Consider the following 20,299-nt stretch of genomic DNA (forward strand, 5'->3'; position numbering starts at 1 on the left):
GGTTGGCATAACAGTAAAGTTTTTTCACCAGCTCTTTCGATTGCCAAAATTGGCTGGTCCGTAAGCTTGTCCACTTCGAGTAAGAAAATTAAGCGATTTTCGTTGTACAATTTACATTTTGAACTGAATTTCGATTATTGTCTGTCGATCAGATGGCTCTGGAGGTGTTATGCCCAAATACCGAGTTAAATGCAACAAGCAACTTTCACTTTTTTGACAGGGAAGATATGCCACATGTGCCGCAGGATAAATAACTTAAGTAGCCTGTGAAATCTTGTTGGTATTAAGCGATTTGTTTAAAGTTAACTGGTCAATTCTTCGCTATTTAATAAGGTGTAAATTAATAAGGTAATTTTCTTACTTATGTTTTAATAATATATATTTCTGGTAATTTTTTAATTAATAAATAATCTTTAACTACACGTTATGTATTAAATTTGGACTTAAATTTGTAAAATAAATTAAGAATTATAAATTCTGAGGACTAATATTAAAAAATATGACTTTCGGTAGCCAAAAGCAAAGATCCAAGTAGAATGTTGTGGGAGTCGCCAGCAAGTGGCGTCTGGTTAATCAAAATATTTAAAACAGCCTCCCAGCGGGCAAAACGAGTAAGGGGACTATAAATAGCCCTAGCTGGCAAAGGATGAGCCCCATCTGCTGGCCCAACTGGCATTATAAATTATGATAAAAAAATAAAACCGAATGGGGTCTCCTTCTCCTCTCGATAATCTACGGCAGTTGCCTATCCCTTTTCTCGTGACCATTTCATAATATTGCATTAAACAATATGCAACTAACGAATGCGCTTAATCATTGAAACCAGGGGAAGAATGTCGATCCGAGGGATGGATGTGGACGAAGGGGGGAAGGGCGTTGAAATGACTTTGTAATTGCGCATGCGCGACATGCCCCAAGCGGCGACAGCAACGAGATGGCGGCCCCTTTATATGTATATCTGCCTCGTATTCGTATTTTTCGTATTGGTAATGCCTTTTACGCGGCCGGCATTGATTGGCCCCAAATCACAGTTTACAGTTCCCCCTCGGACGCATCTCCATCTTCATTCTCCATCGCCCTGGATCTCTGAATCTCTGTATCTCTGGTCTGGGGTCTCGGTCTCCATCCGAGTGACCTACTAAACGCGAAAAGGTTGCCCACTCTCGTCACGCAACATCGAACCGTTCTGGGCGTGATTTGGCATTTCCCTTTCGTTGGTTCGAGCTTGAATGCTTCTAAGGCCATAAAATAAATACATATAGCTGAATTTAATAGTTTGGTTACTGTGTGCTAATATATGTTTTTATGGGTAATCTAAGTTAACTCACGGTCTGGCTAAAAAACGAAGAATCAAGGTTTTACGGACTGGCTAACTAAAATTTAATGAATTTAGATTATAAGTCTGTATTTATACCTATTAGCTTTCAATAATATCAACAAAAACTTTATCGGAATCGGAATTTTAAGAATATCCTAATAATATTATAATAATTTAAATTAAAGCATCTAGGCAAATTTTTTATTTTACCATCCAATACAAAAACATAAGTGTTATTTAAAGGCTCCCATAAAACTGGATGGAAATTGGCAGCGCTTCCCATAAAAAAAGAGCGTGACCTAAGACATACATTTTTACCAAACTTCAGACACTTGTGCTCTTCGCTACATGACCACGCATAACAAACATCTCTAACTTGCAGTCGTATAAAAACGAAATAACTCCTTTTCCATGTATTATGCACAGCCGCAACCTGCCCCAAAAATGTATTCCCCGAAATTCCTTTGAAACAACCAAATTATGCAAGCCGAATAACTAATCGAGTGAGGGAAGATGCATCAGAAAAAAAAGGGAAAATAAACTTCTTAAGTAGGCACTCGAATCCTAAAGCACTCCACGAAAGAAAACATCGACCACCCCGTGAGTTGAAAATGTGTTCTCTAATTCTTCATTGGTTCTACAATAGAACGATGTTAACGCCTTCCTTTTCCCCACCAAAAAAAAAGGGTTTCATCTAGAATTTACGATTTTTTAAGTGTCATGCAGCGTTTTTCGACATTGACACTTGGCTCGTTTTGATAAGGCATATAATGTAGTTCTGGTTTTATAGCCCCTAGCTGTGCCGTAAGCGGCGCTTTGAATAGCCCTACTAATTAGAGAGTTTTATGAGAAATTAATTTGTCTACGCCTCCTGAACAATGCTGTAAAATTAAGCTATAATTGTCGGTCAGGTTTTCTTTTTTCAGAACTGCTCGGGGCGAGTTGCATCTCAAAAATGCCGACTCTTGTACATCTGAAAATGGTGTAAGAGGCGTTACTTTGGTAATTCGATTAGCTAATCGTATTTTATGAAGGACAACAATTTAAGATCAAGATTAACATTTTTAAGTTGCAAGAATTTTTGAAATATTAATAAAGACACTTGAAAGATAAGATTATTTTATAGATGGTCGACTTAAGAAATATCCAAATTTTTAATACCTTATAAAATATGATATAGTTTATTTGTTGTCATTGAAATAATTATCTAAAAATTAGATCACTATATATATTTATATTATTATATTTTTCCGTTCTTATTTTTTCCAAATGATCTGTTTATTTATGGTCTCTTGATCATTACTAAGAATCCCCTACGGGTTGTGTTCCCACGCTTCAATTGAGTGAACTATATCGTAACACATCATTTACTTCCAGGAAACCCAAATATCCTTGAAGGCATTTATTTTTGTTGTTATGAAACCCACCAGAATTGCTACCTTATGGTCGCGATCTTACTTGAAATGCCTTGTTAGCACTGGAACAGCACTTCACCCGCAATCCGAAAAATCGTCGGCAATTTACATAACAAGACCAGTTCCCAAGGCAGACTTTGCCAGACCAAGTGGGCAAAAGAAACAACAACTGGCAAAGACAATCAGTGGCGCTCTACAAAACTCCCCGAAAGCCTGTCAACGCATAATCCATCAAAAACAAAACCGAGGGACATGTGAGATAGTTAACAAGCGGGGAATTGTGGTGGCAACTACTAGAAACAAACATTAGGGGGGTTGGCTGGCAATGGGAATAGGAATGGGTATATAAGGAGACCCCCTCTGGGCGATCGAAATCAATTTGGCGCTTTACCACACGAACATGCCCCACACACGACACGCCCACCCGTCCGTCCGTCTCACTGCCTCACTGTCTCACTGTCTATCTCCATTCGGAGTCGCAAGTCGCACAAATGCCCCACAGGAATTGCTCGTAACAGGCCTGGCTAAAACTGGGTAAAAACAAGTAAGAACAATGCTGGATTATTCAACTATCAGATACCCGATAGTGCAAGGTTTTTCGTTTTTTATAAAACCTTTTAAATTTTGCCAGGAAAAATTAACGTATTTTAATGTAGCACAAATCATTCCTTAAAGAATTGCGAGTAAAAAATTAAAGACAAGATGTTGGCTTTAGAATAAACAAATTTAGGCTATCAAAAGATTTTTGCAAAATACTTATAATATTTCTCAACTACATTCAAGTTAATGGCATTTTATTTAAAATGTTCAAAGAAAATATGTAAATTTAAATTAAGTTCTTAGCTTGACTCTAAGCTAAATGCTTAAAAAATATATTAAAATATATATTTGCTCTACATTTTATTATCATTTATATTTTAGACAGCATACTCTTCAAAATAAATGTTACAGGGTATGCCGGTTTAGTCCGAGCCAGAGCAGCCACCTAACTCTAATTGGGCATAATTTAAATTCCGCTCGTGAGCGCCATGAATTTAACGTTTTGGCGCTTCCCCAACTTGGGAGTTGGACTCTCTTCGAGCTTCTGGCATGGCATTGGCGGTAAATTTCATTTGATTTCATTTGGTTTCTCTCAGCTGGGCTACCGGTGCAAGGCGCTAGGCCTAAGGAGCCCAGATCGCAGACTTCGATCCTCCTGGATACTTCCTTATTTGTTTCCACCTTAATGTCCGTGAGTGTGTTTGTTTGCGATTCTCCGCTTAATTGGTTTTGCGCCTAGAGCTGGCCGAAAAGCCCACTCAAAGATATTTTGGGGGCGAGCGTAGCTATTGATAAAAATTCGATGCCTCAGTTTTGATTAGGAGGCGGCTATTAGAAAATTGAATATACGTTTGTGTGTGCAATTGGTTGTTGGTCTGTTGGTCTGTTAGTCTGGTGGTGTGTGAAAGTCGTTAACAAAAGGTTGCTATATGATTTTTATCCAGTAAACTGTTTGCCAATTGGCAGAACCTTGCAACCGATCGTGCAGTTTTAGTAGGTCGGTTTACAGTGAATGGATGGCTGGGTGAGCGGAAAATAATTTCCTGAGATTGTGTCGGAAGAGTTTATATTGATAGGATTTAGTTATATTTTGTAGGCTAAACAAAATGTGCTTTAAATAAACATTTTTTGCTTATTAAATTTTATTAAAGCCTGACAATAAGCAAATTATTACTATTTTAAAATTATCACCTTATAAACGGTTTGAAATGAATACCTGATTATATGTATTGCATTTTAATTAAAGGATTTTAAATGTTAGATTTGTATTTAAAAAAAAGTATTTATTGCTTACCTATTTTTTATGTAGATAATGTTGTCTTTGAAATTCAAATCATTTTAAGCGTGAATGGAACAAAAGCCTCTTATTTCACTATATTTCAATACTTATAATATTAATATGAAAGTATTTGGTAACAGGAAGTCCTGTTCGGTATTGAAAACATTCCTAAGACAAAACTACCTTTTTGTTCCAGGAAATTCATTTAGGAATACGAAGAGCCGTCTCCTTCTCTTATAATCCCTATCCCTTTCTGCACTTGTGCCACACAATTTGTAAGCCATCATTTCAATTAAGATGCATAAATCACGCCGAAATCAGCAGCCTCATCGGGGCAGGAACAACATCATCATCGCCGCCATGATTGTCCTCCGCGACGAACGCGTACACATCGTTATCCTCAAGTACTTTTGGGCACTTAAGGCTGGGCATGCGCACAGCCCAAAGGAAACCCTTTTATTTCCCTCCAATCTTTCGAGTTCGAGTTCGTTTCATTCGATGCCGCCTTGGGTTCGGTTTTCGATTTTGTTAAACGAACCAATTTAAACGGCGCATCGACAATGGATAAAGTGTGCGGGTGTGCCGCAGGTTTGGATGGGTATTCTCGATTCTGGGCTGAGGGCTCAGCACAATCCTTTTCCAAGGGGCCAAGGGATCGACAATTGCAGCTCTTTTAGCGGGCTCGTGAAACTGCTGTTTCACGCTTCAACAAATGCTCTTTGAGCCACAGCAGCAGAGGCATCAACAAATTGCAGCAGATACAAAACAGAGATGCCAACATGCCTGTTCTGGATTCCACACTTATTTATGGGTTTCAAATTTAAATTAAATTAAGGGAATCGATTCCCTTATTTATTTTATCTACTAAGATATATTTTATTTTAATGCATAAATTGGTAGCTCAAAAAATGATTATTAAGCATTCGAAAACAAACTTTGAACTTCTCACATTTAACATTAAAAAATGAGCTTGTAAAATGTTTATAAATTTCAATATAAAAATATATTTCAATCTTAAAATTAGCGAAGTTTTGAATATTTATATAAAACACTTTTCCAAGACATGTAAGCTAAGCTAGAAAAAATATTTTCAATATAAGTTAAAATAAATTTGACTACATTGTATTTTTCTAAAGAATATTCCAAAGAAATGTAAGCTTGGCTTTCTATAATTAATTATTAAAAAAAATCAAAGTTTTATCGTATAATATAGAAACCAGAACCCAGCTTTAGCCATACTTTTCCCAACTCATCTCAGTCCTGCCAACTGGCAGATGGAACGCAAACTTATTAGGGCGAACGAGGTATTTATGTAAGTGCCACACGATTGGGCTGCAGAAATAGCCGCGGGTAACATGAAACGTGCGCCACCGTAAACCGTCCACTGAGTATCGTCGTATTAGCAGGAAATATCTTTTCAGGGTATCTTTAAGATGCATTCGAACTGGCGTTAAGTGCCGCATTCGCTCCACTTCCCCGGGGGCCCTTCACCTGCTAAAAAGCCGTGACGACGTCACAAAAGCACCGCAAGGATAATCAGAAATGACCGTAGGACATGAAGGTTCGGCACAAAGTAGCGGCTAAAAAGGTCAGCACTCTCGACTCTTGACTCTCGACTCAACGCGAAAACTGTCAAAACGATACAAAGTAGATAGCATGTGGCGAAGGCTGGAAATGAAAACAAGGAGCAGACAACAAAGACACTTCGAGTGCAAGGTGCTCGCAGGACAACAAATGTTTTCTTTGCCACACCGGGAATTTCCGCGTTTATGTTTAAGTGGCCGATTTGTACCTTTGCCACTTGCAGCCTGTTACCTGCTAAAGTCAAGCGAATTGGCTTGCACCATCCACCCAAGCAACAGGTAAATCATCGAATGCCTGCCAGATCTTAAGAGAGATCGTTGCAAAGGGCCAAAGAGAGTGTATTAACGGAAGAGAAGGGCCATTTGTGGATCGTAACTCGCGTTGATAGAGATGTTAATTAGGCAGGTGATAAGCCGGCAATGCTTTTTAAAAATTTTTAAATAAGAACAAGGAGGGGAAAATGATAACGTCTTTTATACATTAAGTCTGATTTTTTTGCGGGCATTGATATGTATTCATTTATTAAACTCTTTAATCATCTTAGACATTATAAAGGTAATGTTTATTATGTGCTTTGAAAATGGTTGTAAACATGAAAGTGGAATCAGAAAAGACTACACTAATGAAATCTTCTTCAGGGAAACATTAACTTAACCTCTAAAAATACCCAGTTTGGGGTTTGCATAGCCAGAATATTCTAGAACCTGGATGGAAACTAATATCTATTTTCGGATTGTTTTGACATTTTATAGATGGTTTAAATAACGAATAAAAAATGTATTATTTTTAAGGTTTTCTTTACAGCTTAAATGGGATATGAAATTTTTAAAACAAAAAAATGTAATATAATCTCATAAAATTTAATTTTAGGAAAACAAATTCATATACCTTCTGAGAATAAAACATTGTTTAGAAATTCAAACTGTTGATAGGCCCCTACTTAAAATTTGTTCCGTAAGTTGTTACCAGGATTAAGGTTTGAGTCCTTTAAGCTCTATTATCATCTTGTGTAGTTTGTGATACAATTATCCCTAATTCCTAGACATTGCAGTAACATTCTTTATCAGCCTGACAAGAGTTCACATAATGGCCAAACACTTTAAGATCGGTCAAGATCAATAAAGTCCCTAATTAGGAGCATGCCGCTGGGCCATAGCCATAGCCCATCAAGAGGTGTTAGATTTCCCAGAAGGCCACTGCAACTTCCTCTGGCCTCGGCAACTCAAATCGTACTCGTAAATGCGATCCACAAAGTTCCACTCACTCACGATCTCTCGGATCTGTTTCGAACTGCAGTTCGGCGCGATCAGTTCGTGTTTGACGGTCGTTTGCGTAGGAAGCAAGACACGCGACGGATCTCGAGTGTTGAGATGGGTGAATTCTAGATGATAGTGCCTTCGAATAGTGCGCCCTAAGCTCTGCCTGCTCTGCGCGATTTATTTATGTGTCATAAAATTAAACGGCAATTATGCGATAAGCCGCCACTACTAATAAATAAGTAAATGCGAATTGCTGTATGCCGTTTCCGAGTTTGCCTGCAACGCAAGATCGAACGTTTCGGGCTTCGTTTTCGTTTTAGTTTTTCTTTCATTTCTTACACTACACTTCACGTCGAGGATACGAAAATAGCTGGCGCAGAAAAATGTTTGCTTGTCGCTGAGCAGGAAAGTGGCAAATGTGTCTGAAACAAAAATAAAATTAAATAGCGCAAAAATGTTGAAGTAGCAAAGTTACAAAAAGTCTGCAGGAAAATAGAGCAATATAAAGTGATCCGCAAGAGCAAATGCGTAAAAAAGTGTACAAAAAATATACGAGCGGAAATCGTAAATGATTTGAAAAAGAAATAATATAAAAAGAAAAGAACAATCAGTGCAGTGCAAATAATAAGATTATGAATGAAAATACCATGAAATAAGTGCGTGCTTCTCAACGGTCAGAAAAATTAAAATAATAAAAGCAAGAGATCCAAGTTCAAAGTCGAACGGGATAAAATGTGTCTTTAGTGCTCTTTGTGTGTACTCAGTTCGGTCAATATGCAAATCGGAAATTTTATTAAATGGCCATTGGGCCTGGTCCTCATCCTGTTGGCCATCCACTGTCAGGCTAAAAGAAATCGAAAACGATTGCAGCAGGGATTCTCGAGTGCCAAGGACCTTCAGGAATTTAGTTTGCCGCTAAACGACACCTCCTTGGAGCTCCAGCAGAACATCGTGTCCTGGACAGGAGCTCGCATTGTGAGTGGCGAGAAAAAGAAGAAGTCATCATCCCAATCATCGAGGAGGCACAAAACCAAAAGTGGCCTGATCATTGAAAGTAACATTGCCGACTCGGAATCAATGTTGGCTAATGCCTCCGCGGAATCCGTCACCAAGAAGAAGCCGCCTCAGCGTCGTCGCAACGGAAGATTGCAGAAATCTGGAGGTGGAGGAGGTAAATGTCTATAACTATAGTATGGACGGGGTCTTCTCTAAATATGGTTGCCTGATCGATTGTGCAGCAGCAGAAGTCGCTCGCATTGCTCGCCTTCGGTTTCCTGGTCGCTGGTCGTGTTTCTGCCATATTTGGCCGCTCAAGTTGAAAGAACTTTCATGTGAAAGTTGTGACAGGAGGAAGAGATTCTTTAATTTTTTTCCTTCACTGAAATTCTATACGTTATTACGTGAGAGGTCCAGTTATGGTCCGGCAATGTTGCCGTTGTTGTCGCCCAGGTCTTTGGCTGTTGTCCCATACATATATAGTTGCCCTGGCCTTGCCTTGCCTTTGTTGTCGTTAGTTGGAAAAAAAACGTAGCTTTTTGTTATGTGAACTTTGCCTATTAGGAATATGAATCGCTTGGACTACTCGAACCAACTGTGAGATGATAGATCTCTGTTTATGGCACTATAAACTCTGGGTTTAATGTGGAAAACAGGCAATGTTTACAAGCTTTTGTTTTAAATAACTGTCATAAGATCCAGTGTTTAAAAAATATTTAGAGTTTAAGAGAAAAAGGAACAAATACTTGAGTTTTTATAAAATGGTGCCTTTTAGATAAATTCTTGTACTGCATTAAATTGTTAGTAAAATTTAAGCAGTAAGCTCAGAAAAGTAATTTTTTTGAATATTAATATATGACCTTAAATTATTAATATAACTTAAAGGGCCTTAAAAGTATTGTTTTTATTTTAAATAATTTAATATTCATCGTTATAAAAATCATAACTGAATTTCTGTTGAATATTGGAATTTATTTCAAATAGCATAAGTGAAACAATAAAAAACTTGAAAGAAGGAGTTGAGTTATTAAAATAATGAATTGATAAAATATGATCATTCTATTTTTAACCTCCTTGTCCATCTCATTAAAAATAATCAGAAACTTCCAAACAAATTACACTCCTACCTTTGTTACAACAATTTGGTAAGGCAATTGAACCGATAAACATAGCCAACAAAAGGCGATCAACAAAGATGAATAGAAATACAATATGTGCATGTTTATGTGTGGCTAGATGTATTCCATAACCCTTGGAGATTGTCCCCGAGAACGCCTGTGTGTGTGTGGGTCTTCGGGCATTTGTTTGCCGAACACATGACCCCGAGCCGCTGAGAAGGAGCACACATTGAGGACAACAATAGCGCCAGGCCAGGTTCTGGTGTAATTGTGGTCGATTCCGAGAGGCTTGGGAAGTGGTAGAGGAAGTGTAGAAGATGCCGTAACTAGGCACCACCAACAATGGTCGATTGTTAGGCTGCTCGTCCCTGGAGAGGATAATTGATGGAGGCATACACATGCGTATCGCCTGTTGGAGTGCCTCACGCGCTAATAGCAACATATGTTTTCCGAATAACACCGAACACAGAACGCAGAACCCACACACATGGCCACGGAAAAGGGTTTATTAAATATCTTTTCGACTGCCATGGTTATAAAACTTAAGTGGCTTACTCTGTCTATTTATGGCAGACTTTTTGTCGTTAAAATTTGTTTTGAAAGACAACAAAGCGAACCAATTGGTTCTGCTACCAAGTTGCTTGTGGAAATATTTGGACTCATTTCATTTTAAGATGTCTTATGATAATCACTTCTTAATGCCATAGTGTGGTTAATAGAAATGGCTGATGATTAGCCCAGAAAGATAAGAATTAATATTATGTGAGAAAAGAATTTTGGAGAGGCAAAGAAGCGCTATTTTATATATTTAAAAAATATGTTTTTAAAAACATTTCTTACAACATTTTAAGGTAAATAAACGTTCTTCGATTGACGGAATAAACCAACAATTATAAGATAATTTTGGAAAAAAAAAACATTACCTGTGTAAAAATATCTCTTAACGTAAACTTAACTTCAAGAAAATGTTTACCACCTCAAACAACTCCAACTTGGAGCAACTTTTCAATGAGCAGATCAGTAAAGTGATTTCCTGATGCCGTAATGATTGCAAATCAATTCTAAATCATTCGATTGCAAATCGATTCATTGAAACACTTTTCAACGACAAAGCCTTGAAGACATAAATGCGAATTAATCGGGCAAATTATTGGCCAGTTAAGTCGTATTTATAACGCCCGAACGAGGCGATTGGCATTAATTGATTGATTGGCTTGTTTGGATTAGAGAAAACGAAAGTTTCCCAATGGCGAAATGGGTCACAGATACAGATACACGACCAGATCGAAATGATACGAATGGATTGACCCACGCTAGTATTTCCGTTGGGTTTATCATCGGGTTGTTTTCCAATCAAGCGGCCAGATACTTGGACAAACACGCACACATTATCAGCTCATTAAGTATCTTGTGGATACATTCTGTACAGTGGTAGCCATAAGTCATGGCCAACTCATATCCAGCTGCTGTGTGTTTGCTGTTCGCTGTCGATCGAAAAGTGTTTGAGAAATGCATTCTTCATTGATTTTTCTCTTTCACATTTAGTTTCGTTACGTTTCGTTTCGCCTTGCTTTATTTTTGTTTGTTTCTTGTTAACTGCATTACACAATGCTTAAAGATGAAAAGCGCACTTCAGTTCTCTTCTTCGGGTGCTTCTGGAAATTTAGATTTGTGGGAAAATGTTCAGCGGTCGGCTGCTGCCTGTTGTCATTGAGTTTTATTTGTTTTTAATTTTTTATTGACATGTGAAGTTCGTAAAAGTTGAGTGAACTCTGCTTTATGGTTGCTTTTCTAATGCCAGCGACCGAAGCGTGAAAAGCAAAAGTATTGAACTTGAAGAGGCCCAAAGGAGTTGGTCAAGAGTGTTTGTGTGGAAAAGGTGGGTACATTTATGATGAAACTAATGCACTTAAATTATGGAATTTATGCTGCAAATAATGTGATAGGTTGGGAAAATGTTTTACCGAATTTATGATAGAACTGATGAAACTGATGAAAGAACTTCAGCTGAATTGCCATGTTCTTTTTCATGATCTATGGTTGTTGAGACTTCCCTTGACTGATGAAGTGTTCCCTTTGTAACTCAGACTTGTTTATCGTTTATAAATCTCTCATTCTCACCTGCATTCATTTCATGCCCCTCTCTGCGCGTCCTCGAATTGCCCTTTGTTGTGATAATTTATTTAAATGCACTTTATAGATCGACTGAGTAACACCTGGCCGGGGCAATAATTTGCACTGTCTTAACGGAAATGCACAAAATGATGGATGCAACGGGCAGCTGGCCAGCTAAAAAAATGCAACATTCGATGGTTTCAGCCTACACTCAAAGAAAACTTCCCTACACAGAACAACAGAACGGAAGACATGTCAAAACTGAACCAAAACAAAAGGCAGAGCGATGGGAAAACAATTGTTGAACTCATTAATACCAAACAATAGACCGTGGAGCATTGTTCATGTTCTTCGGGTAATTCGATATTGAAACTTAATATATCTTTCAAATAATTCTGCCCCAGTCGTTTGAAGTAATCGAGCACTCCAGCAACATTAAACTAGAGTTGAAGACCATTAAAATAGTTTTATGCCCAACAAAACGGAACACACAAACTAAGAAGTCCATGTAAACACCCCAAAAAAAAAAAAAACTGGGGGCGTTTGTAAACAAAACAGTTCTGCGGACCAAACAAAAGGAAGTTTAACACCAAACTCGGCTGACCAACAGACGCCACAAATGATCTATGGAAATTCCTCACACAACACACAACTCCTAGTATATCAACATGAGCGAATCAAAACGATTCGTAGTTTACACAAGTGGGGGCATTACTCTTCTGGAACTTAATTGTTGGTCCGAGATTTTTTCGATGTTGGTCCATGGGAGAGTACCAAGGAAAAAGAACACAACAACTCTAGGGACTTTGAAGTGGTCTACCCAAAAGTCTTCTATGGTGTTTGCATTGGCTATAAATTAATGTTATAGACCAAGTTTTGATAAGACATTGACGCCGTCTGTGCGGCGGCGACTTCGACAAAAACAAAAAAAAAAAAAGAACTCGGGATAAAACCAACAACCGCAGAGGGAATGATGACGGCCACCGGAACATTTAACGGGTCAGCGGCTGTTGTTATGTGCAGTCACACGTTGGTGGGTCAGAAAATGCTAGATAGGATGGTCATGGGACTGGGACTGGCACTGAAATTGGGTGGAGACTAGGGTCCACTTCTAAAGCAAGACCCCTGCACAGAGTGTATAACAAATTCGAAGCTCGTTAGTGCAGACACTTGAGATAAGAAGACGAAGATGGGCGAGCGAGCGAATAAATTGTTTCTAGTCTTCAGATTGTTTTCTTCTGGAAAATATGTGGGTCACTTCGAAAGGGTATTGTGGGGGAAACAGCTGTAGCTTTGTTTTGTATCTAAATTATAAAAGAAAACGCAAAAAGTTATGGGCTCTTAAGTAGTGAATAAATAAATATAAAATGGTTATAATTATGAGAGCTGTGTTTAAAAATAAAAAAAAAATTTGGTAAGCTTTAAGTTCTCAAAAATGATCATATTAAATTAAAACTATTTCTTTAGGCAAGTAACTCTAGAAGTAAGGTAAGAATCTATCAAAAATTGTGCTCATAATATTTTGGTACATAATTTTTACAAGAATATTGATTTATTTTAAGAAAAAAATAAAGGTTTATGGGGAAATTAGAACATGATATTTTATTATATAAAAATGAGAAAATACAGTTTTACATACAGATATGATAGTTGGGAGTTTGTCAAAGTGATATGATTGTTTTATAGGAATCAAACCTTTAGCCATTTGTTATCAGAATATTCCTCAACAAATACAGACAACCTCCCTGCCGTTATCATTCACAAATAAACTTCTTACCCATCTCAACTGTATCGGGGTGTCAACCAATCGCATTTATGTATATCCCCAAATCAACAGGTTGAATGAAACATTTTCATGTTCCGCTTTCTGGGATATCTTCTCTGTCTTTATCAGGCTGTTTGTCAATATTTTCGAGACTGATAAACGATCGTCGATCGAATGCCACGGCAACTGTCATTGAACTTCATCGATAAACGCCCTTTGGAGAGACAGGTAAGACTGCGAGGTCTGAAGCAGAGTATCGGTTTGCGATCCAAGTGATAAGCTAAACACATATTCGATATCCCCCAGAGTTACCCGTATCGGTTTTCCATTTCTACCTGTTTCCAGGCGTCGAACGTAATGACCCTATGTCGTGGCAAATATATCAATATCATGCCCCCACATGTCAACACATCAAACTTCCTCCCGCACATAAAATCCCATTCCCATTCCCCAAATCTTTTGGCAGAGATGAAACGCTTTTCGTTTTCTGGGAAGGGAAATCCCTGCTTTCCTTTGCCGGAATCTCTTCTGAACGGAACTGAGGGAAAAACACTTGAAAGTGTTGTGTAAATATAACAGGGAGTAAGTTGGGTGGACTCATTATGCTTTATGTTCGCGTTAAAAGTTCTCTTCTCATGTCCGCTGATGAAAATGTTCCAAAATGGCTTTTCTTTGAGGTGATTTCGGTGTTTATCCCCTAAGTAATCTTTCTGATGAAAGCTTCATTAAAAATTAGCTGTCTCTGGTTGATCTTCATGTGGTCTATATCTTTTACCGGAAAATTGCACGGGATGTAGTTTTTATGGATGCGGCTTGGACCACCCAATCGATTGATAAAGTGTAAACACATTTTTGAACTCCAGGAAGTGAATAGTTTTGGCAGTTTCTTTACCTATGCATTTATTATTGAGTGTAAATATTACAATCAAATTATCCCATGTTTTTTAAATACAACTTCAAGTTTAGAAAGCAAATAAACTTTGATATGTTATGTGATCATATTATGTTATTATTTAAATTTAAAATTTCAACCTAAACTTCTGCAGGGCAAAAAGTAGTCAAATTTTCGGTAAATCCCTTTAAACTCTGAATCATTTATCTGAGAGACATACAGGCGACCTCCACAAGCATCTCTTGCTGCATCTTTAACGTCACTTGTCTGTATCTTGTGTACATTTACAAATGCGCCGACACTCAGCGACAAGTTTTCGCCAATCTATTTTGAATGTGGTAGACGATGGACGAGTGAAGGCGCAACGGTGGCTCATCCATCAGCGGACTGGGCTCAGTCTATGGAGAAAATGGGCATATTTGAAGGGGGAAACAAGCTGACAGACAGCTGCCGAAACGTGCCCCCGAACATGAGTCACGCGTAGAGTGTGAAAATCTTGGGGCATCCACCTGAAAATTGCAGTAACGCCCACTCAAATTTTCCGCAAAACTTATGCTGCACTTGAGTAATGGCAGACGGTGAAATACCTTTTTCCAAACACGTTTAAAATGCCAAAATCAAGTTGAAGAGGCCGAGAAACTAATGAAACGACAAAACAAATTGTCTGCAGACACGCGTGGCCAACACGCTGAAAGCTTATAGAATCAGGATTCAGGTTTGGATTGGGATTCCAATTCGGAGTCGTATTCGGGATTCGAATTCGGGTTCAGGCTGAAGTCCCTGGCTGTCGACTGCCGTTGGCGGCCTGTCTTTCTGGCTTACAGCCTCTGACAGCTCGAAAGAATTGAAACATTTTGGCATTGCCATTGATTAGTGTTCTAAATAGCCTAACTGGCCAAGACCAATCAATGAGAAATTGACGCATTGCATGCAAAGTGGCCGGCAGAATCCGATTCGATTCAGTGCGATATTCGAGCCTTTTGGGGATCGGGATCAGAAAAGTCGACCGACTTGTCGCGACACGTCGCCTGACAAATTGCTTAATTAATGCGACTCGAAGGCTATTTGTTGCTGAAACCAGTTATTGGCATTTCTTTAATAAAAATTCGAGTTTACCCTTTGCTATTTTTTTTAACGCTAAAATAGTTTCGACTGAGGTCGGTATGTTATAATTGTATTGCGGTTTTTTTGGCATCCTTGAAATAATATTTATATGCTTTTTTAGTTGCTTGCCAAAATTTTGTTACCTAATTATTCTCTTACGAAAAAGAACCGCAAATCAATCATTTTAATGCAATATTTGCTTAATAAATAGTGGTTAGTTTTCATGAGTTTTATCAAATTATAAAATATTTTGATGGAGTGTTTTTTCAAAGCTTTAATAAACATAACAACACAATTATAACGAATGGTTCAACAAATTTAAGCTAGTTTTGTCATTAAGATTTAATAGGCATTAAATTGCTATAAATGTCTTGCTATATCCCTCAGTTTTCTTTTTTTTTTCAATCACTCGCAAGCGTAACCATATTGAATTTGCAAAATTGTTAGTTTAATAATCAACGTCGCATTGGCTTAACAGTTACTCCACTCAATTTGGCTCTTAAATTTCTCAAGCATTTTCGCATTCAACTTAGGCGATAATTCCGCCGCAGCTTGTTCAATAAAATCGTTAATTGCCACTCAAATGGCAACATTTTTTGTGACGCAGACGCGACAGGATAAAGGCTTATCAAATGGCAAAGCCAAAGCCAAAACACAAGCCTGGACAGAGGAAAAACTGAGGCAAAACTGGTTGGATGAGTAAGACAGCAACAAGGCGATAAAAATTTGTAGTCAAAATGAAGATACGAATCGTCAACAGCGTGAGGCGACATGCAACGTAAACAAGCCAAATTAATGCAATTTCTTCAATCTATGAACAATTAACTCCAGCTCCTCGAGTGGCAAAACCAAGGAAGGGGTGCTGTGGAACTAACAATTGGCCAACTTAAGTCGGTGGCCAAAACAGCGGCGGCGCCATCAAATGGCTCAAATGGCGCCTGCAGCGCGATCGTGGGTTGACTTCCCCATGACTTGGTCGGCGCCTTTTTACAACCAAAACTAACACGCTTACGGACCATGTGCTAATTAAATAGTTTACAAGTCAACTCTGATTGCCAGGAAGGTTGGCAGCCGCCCGGTTTGGTAGCCGCCAAAAACTCCGCCAGAGATTTATGTATTAAAGTTTGTCCAAAACATCGATTCGGGGCGTTTCAGTGTTTTTTTTATTACAAAACCCGAATGCGACAGCTCTCTTGCGGGTAAATGATTTGTTTATTGCCGATCGCGTACAGCGTGTGCCATTAATGGCTGCCATTTCGAATTAACAGCAACCGATGCCTGCGGATGACCGGACGACCCAGTTAATGTTTGATTTAACTGCCGGTTAGGTCGTTAAATCGTTTTAGTTCAAATTGGACTGCAAAGCAAAGATGTCAATTAAAATGTCGTCTTTTTTAACAAGACATTGAGAAATCGATACTTTGATGTTCCCAAAATATGTTTAATTAATAAGCTTAAGATTGAATGAAAGAACACACGCGGTTTCTACTATTTTATACTAATTTTTCTTGCGAAAATTGTATAGTATTTATATGTATATAAAATTGAACGCAAAAAAAAAGTTAACAAGAAATCTTTCAAAGTGCTTAACTCTGTGACAGAAGTGTGTATATTTCTTTAGGTAAGCCACACAAAAGCAAAAGACTGTTATAATAATCTGATGTCATCTCGCATTCATACTATATCATATTTTTTCGTTTCCTTTTTTGTGCAGTCAAAGAATGCCACAACTCTACTTGGACTTCCTGTAGTTTCCCTTTTCTGCACTTGGCTTTCCTATAGTCCAATGGCAGACATAATCTCAGTCTGTCTAGACAGACGACAATGTCGGCGACAAAACTTGTCAGTCCCTCTCCAATTGTGGAAAAGATGACTCAGACTCAGACTTTATAAATTTAATTATGACATTACTTATTATGCGACTTGCGCCTTCGCCTGTCCGCAGAAAATACAAAAAAAATACACCAAGATATTAATAAAATCTGACAGCTAATGACAAATTAACAGTGCACAAGCGAAAATCTGAAAGTGATTCCAAAAAAAACCGCCCGAAAGAGAAGTGTGGGCGACTCGTGTCTCCTCGAGGGACTTTGCCAGATATCGGATATCACAAAGCTCACCCAAGGCCCACTCAGGCGTAACTAATGAGTGCGATATAAGAGGAGACCCCAAAAACCCCGAAACCCCCAAAAATAAAAACACTCCAACCGATGAGATCTCGTTTGCGCATGCGCAGCAGTCGTAGCATTCGGAGCAGTGTTGGTTAACGGACGTGGGGCAAACATTGACTCGAACCGAAGCTGAAAATGCATTTCGAGTGATTGGCAAACACACGGTGGGGGCCATTTGTCCACCTTTCCCATCTAATGGTGGCAATGCTTTTTGGCTAATGGCTAAATGGGCCTTTCGACGCCTTTTCATGCACTTTTTTTCGTGCATTGATTGCAAGTGGCCGATAAGAGCTTTTGACTCATAAATCGTGATAATTATCTCAGCGCACAAGTGCAGCAAAAGTGGGTTCACCTTAAACGTCTCAAATGTTTTCATGATTTCGTGGGACTTATTAAATTATTAAGTGAACCCATACACGAAAAGATTTTGCAGTTAGCTTACACAATTCTGATTCCCGATTAGATAAAAGTAGCCAGCCTTTTTGGCACTCGGCCAAAACAAGTCGCTTAATTAAGAGCCAACAGCTTAATGGCTGTCCGGAAATTCCTCGATGTCATTATCTTTTTTTTTTTGGCAATTAATATCACTTTTAAAAGATTTAGCTTTACAGTAAGAGTGAACCTGAACCAGAACTAAATTTTGTTTGTTGTTGTATTGAATTTTAGACTATTCTTTAACTGAGGTTTGTTAAATTTTGATTTAATAAGTTCGTTCAACCGACTGTAGACAGTTCTTGGTTATACATTTAAAGAATTAGATCAAATTCGAATGTGGCAAATTCTACACCTATTGGGGAATTTCACACACACAAAGTTTTGGGTAAACAATTTCCTTTCCTTTTGCAATCACAGTTTAAATCAAACATCCGCCGAGTTGAAAGGCGAATGGATCTGCAGGGCCTAAGAACTTTTCACCACCTTATGTGGCAGGCAGGTGACAATTCCAGTCGAACTTTTACGATGTTCGCTGGGCGGGTTGCCAGAACGTATCGTATCTTGAGGGGCGTGGAGGGGCGGTACTGGTTCTTTGGGTACTTGAAAAATTAATGTACCCGGTCGGTGTTGGCAGCCAAACGCTTGACTTGTCCTCTGAGGTTCGGGAAAAATGCATAGACAAATGTCAAATATTTATTGAAAATAAACAAGACTGGCTAACAAACCGACTGACAAACAAGACGACAACGGATGGACATGGACATGGACACGACCAAGACGGAAGATGGCAGATGGACAGGGGGTTGCGTCAACAGATTTCCAAGAAAAGAAATAAAATGGAGTGGAGGTGGAGGTGGCAGCAGCAGCAGCAGCAGGGGTATGGGGCATGGGGCATCAAACTGACCAGAACTGAAGATGTTTGGTCATGCATCAGTGCAGCGCAGCGTTAAAAGCCGGGAAACAGTGGGAACCGAACGGGTTAAGATTGGAGCTGCCGCCAAGTGGATGGACTCACGGATGGATGGATCGTTGGTTGGTTGGTTGTTCGGTTAGTTTGGACATCTTGGGTGCTAGACGGATGCCGAGTTCTTGTCGGGTCCCGTCAGTGGGTGCTTCAAAAGCTGCTGACCGATGGTGAGAAGAACACATGTTATTCTGTCTGTCCAACTCTTTCTCCAGCTACCGGCTTTTCCCGCCGTCTTCAAGAGGCATCCCATCCAGTACGAGTTCTCCCGGGATCCCCATGTTTTGGAAAAATATTTATCCATGCGCGGCCTGAACCGACGAGACGATCGCGATGATGATGTTCATCATGGGACAATGTGGTCGATGACTCCGCTGGGTTATGCAAGTAATGCTTGATTTGGTATTGAAGACTGGTAGCTGCCACTCAATGGTCGTTCGTCGTTTGTTGTTGTTTGGATGACTCACAAAATGTGTGGGTGATGCAATTATGGGGAAATGGTGTTTGAAAGGCCATGCAGTTTCCCATTACAGCGTGACAAATGTTGGGATAACTTATGTTTATCTCTTAATTGAGGAAAGGTAATAAATTCAGTAATATTAAGGCTCATTGTGTGCCTATAATCCATTATTCAACATTTTGAATTAATTAAGTGTTTAAATATATATAATAGGCAAAGTTGTATCAACTATATCTGTTTTGAAAATATGTATGGTATGGTAAATTTAAAATATTATTAAAAACGATAATTAAAAGATAACAAAGATCCTTAAAATATTTATTAAGCTCATTAAACTCTTTTATTCCTAATATATTTGAAATCAGAAGTAACCCAAAGTTGTAATTTTATGTTTAATTTAAAATAAATAACAAACTTCACAGATATATCGTAAGGTTCAAATATTTGTATTTATACGGCCACACTGTCACTTATTATCGATATTTATTTTATCATTATAGTATCGGTATCGGTATTGTTTGCCATCCCTGTTCTCAAGCACATGTCTTCCCAGAAAACTTAAATCTATAAAAGTGCGAAGCTGAAATCATAATTGCAGTGCAGTTAAAACTCCTAACCGTTTCCAAACCAATCCTAATTATTGAATAACTATAAAAGCAAAAAGGTAATGAAGTTACAGAGGAGTTCTTCGAGGCACGTGCTTCTGGAGGTTGAAAGCATTTCAATGTTCTGCATTTCATTCATATCGACATGGCGCACACGGTACAGAAATATTTCCACTATTTTTGGACGGGCTGCCGGGGATTTGGCTATCTGGTGCCCCATGGGGCCCAGCCATTCTTGTTTTCCTTCTGGCCAATTATGCACACAAACAGACAGCTGGA

At 38.6% G+C, this 20,299-nt stretch overlaps 1 protein-coding gene across 5 annotated transcripts in view; it reads left to right on the plus strand.

The window, feature by feature from the left end:
- Positions 1 to 7,459: 7,459 nt before the first annotated feature.
- Positions 7,460 to 20,299, plus strand: part of LOC128262430 (laminin subunit alpha-1) — a 73,976-nt gene continuing 61,136 nt past the window's right edge. For all 5 annotated transcript variants that reach the window (XR_008268342.1, XM_052996682.1, XM_052996683.1 and 2 more), the window contains exon 1: positions 7,460 to 8,566. Coding sequence is in view for 4 of the 5 variants with exons in the window: in XM_052996682.1 (XP_052852642.1) it covers positions 8,170 to 8,566 (397 nt within the window). In the remaining variant the exon portion in view is untranslated. The remainder of the gene's footprint in view (positions 8,567 to 20,299) is intronic.

The sequence above is a fragment of the Drosophila gunungcola genome, unplaced genomic scaffold (assembly GCF_025200985.1).
Source record: "Drosophila gunungcola strain Sukarami unplaced genomic scaffold, Dgunungcola_SK_2 000001F, whole genome shotgun sequence".
Lineage (NCBI taxonomy): Eukaryota > Metazoa > Arthropoda > Insecta > Diptera > Drosophilidae > Drosophila > Drosophila gunungcola.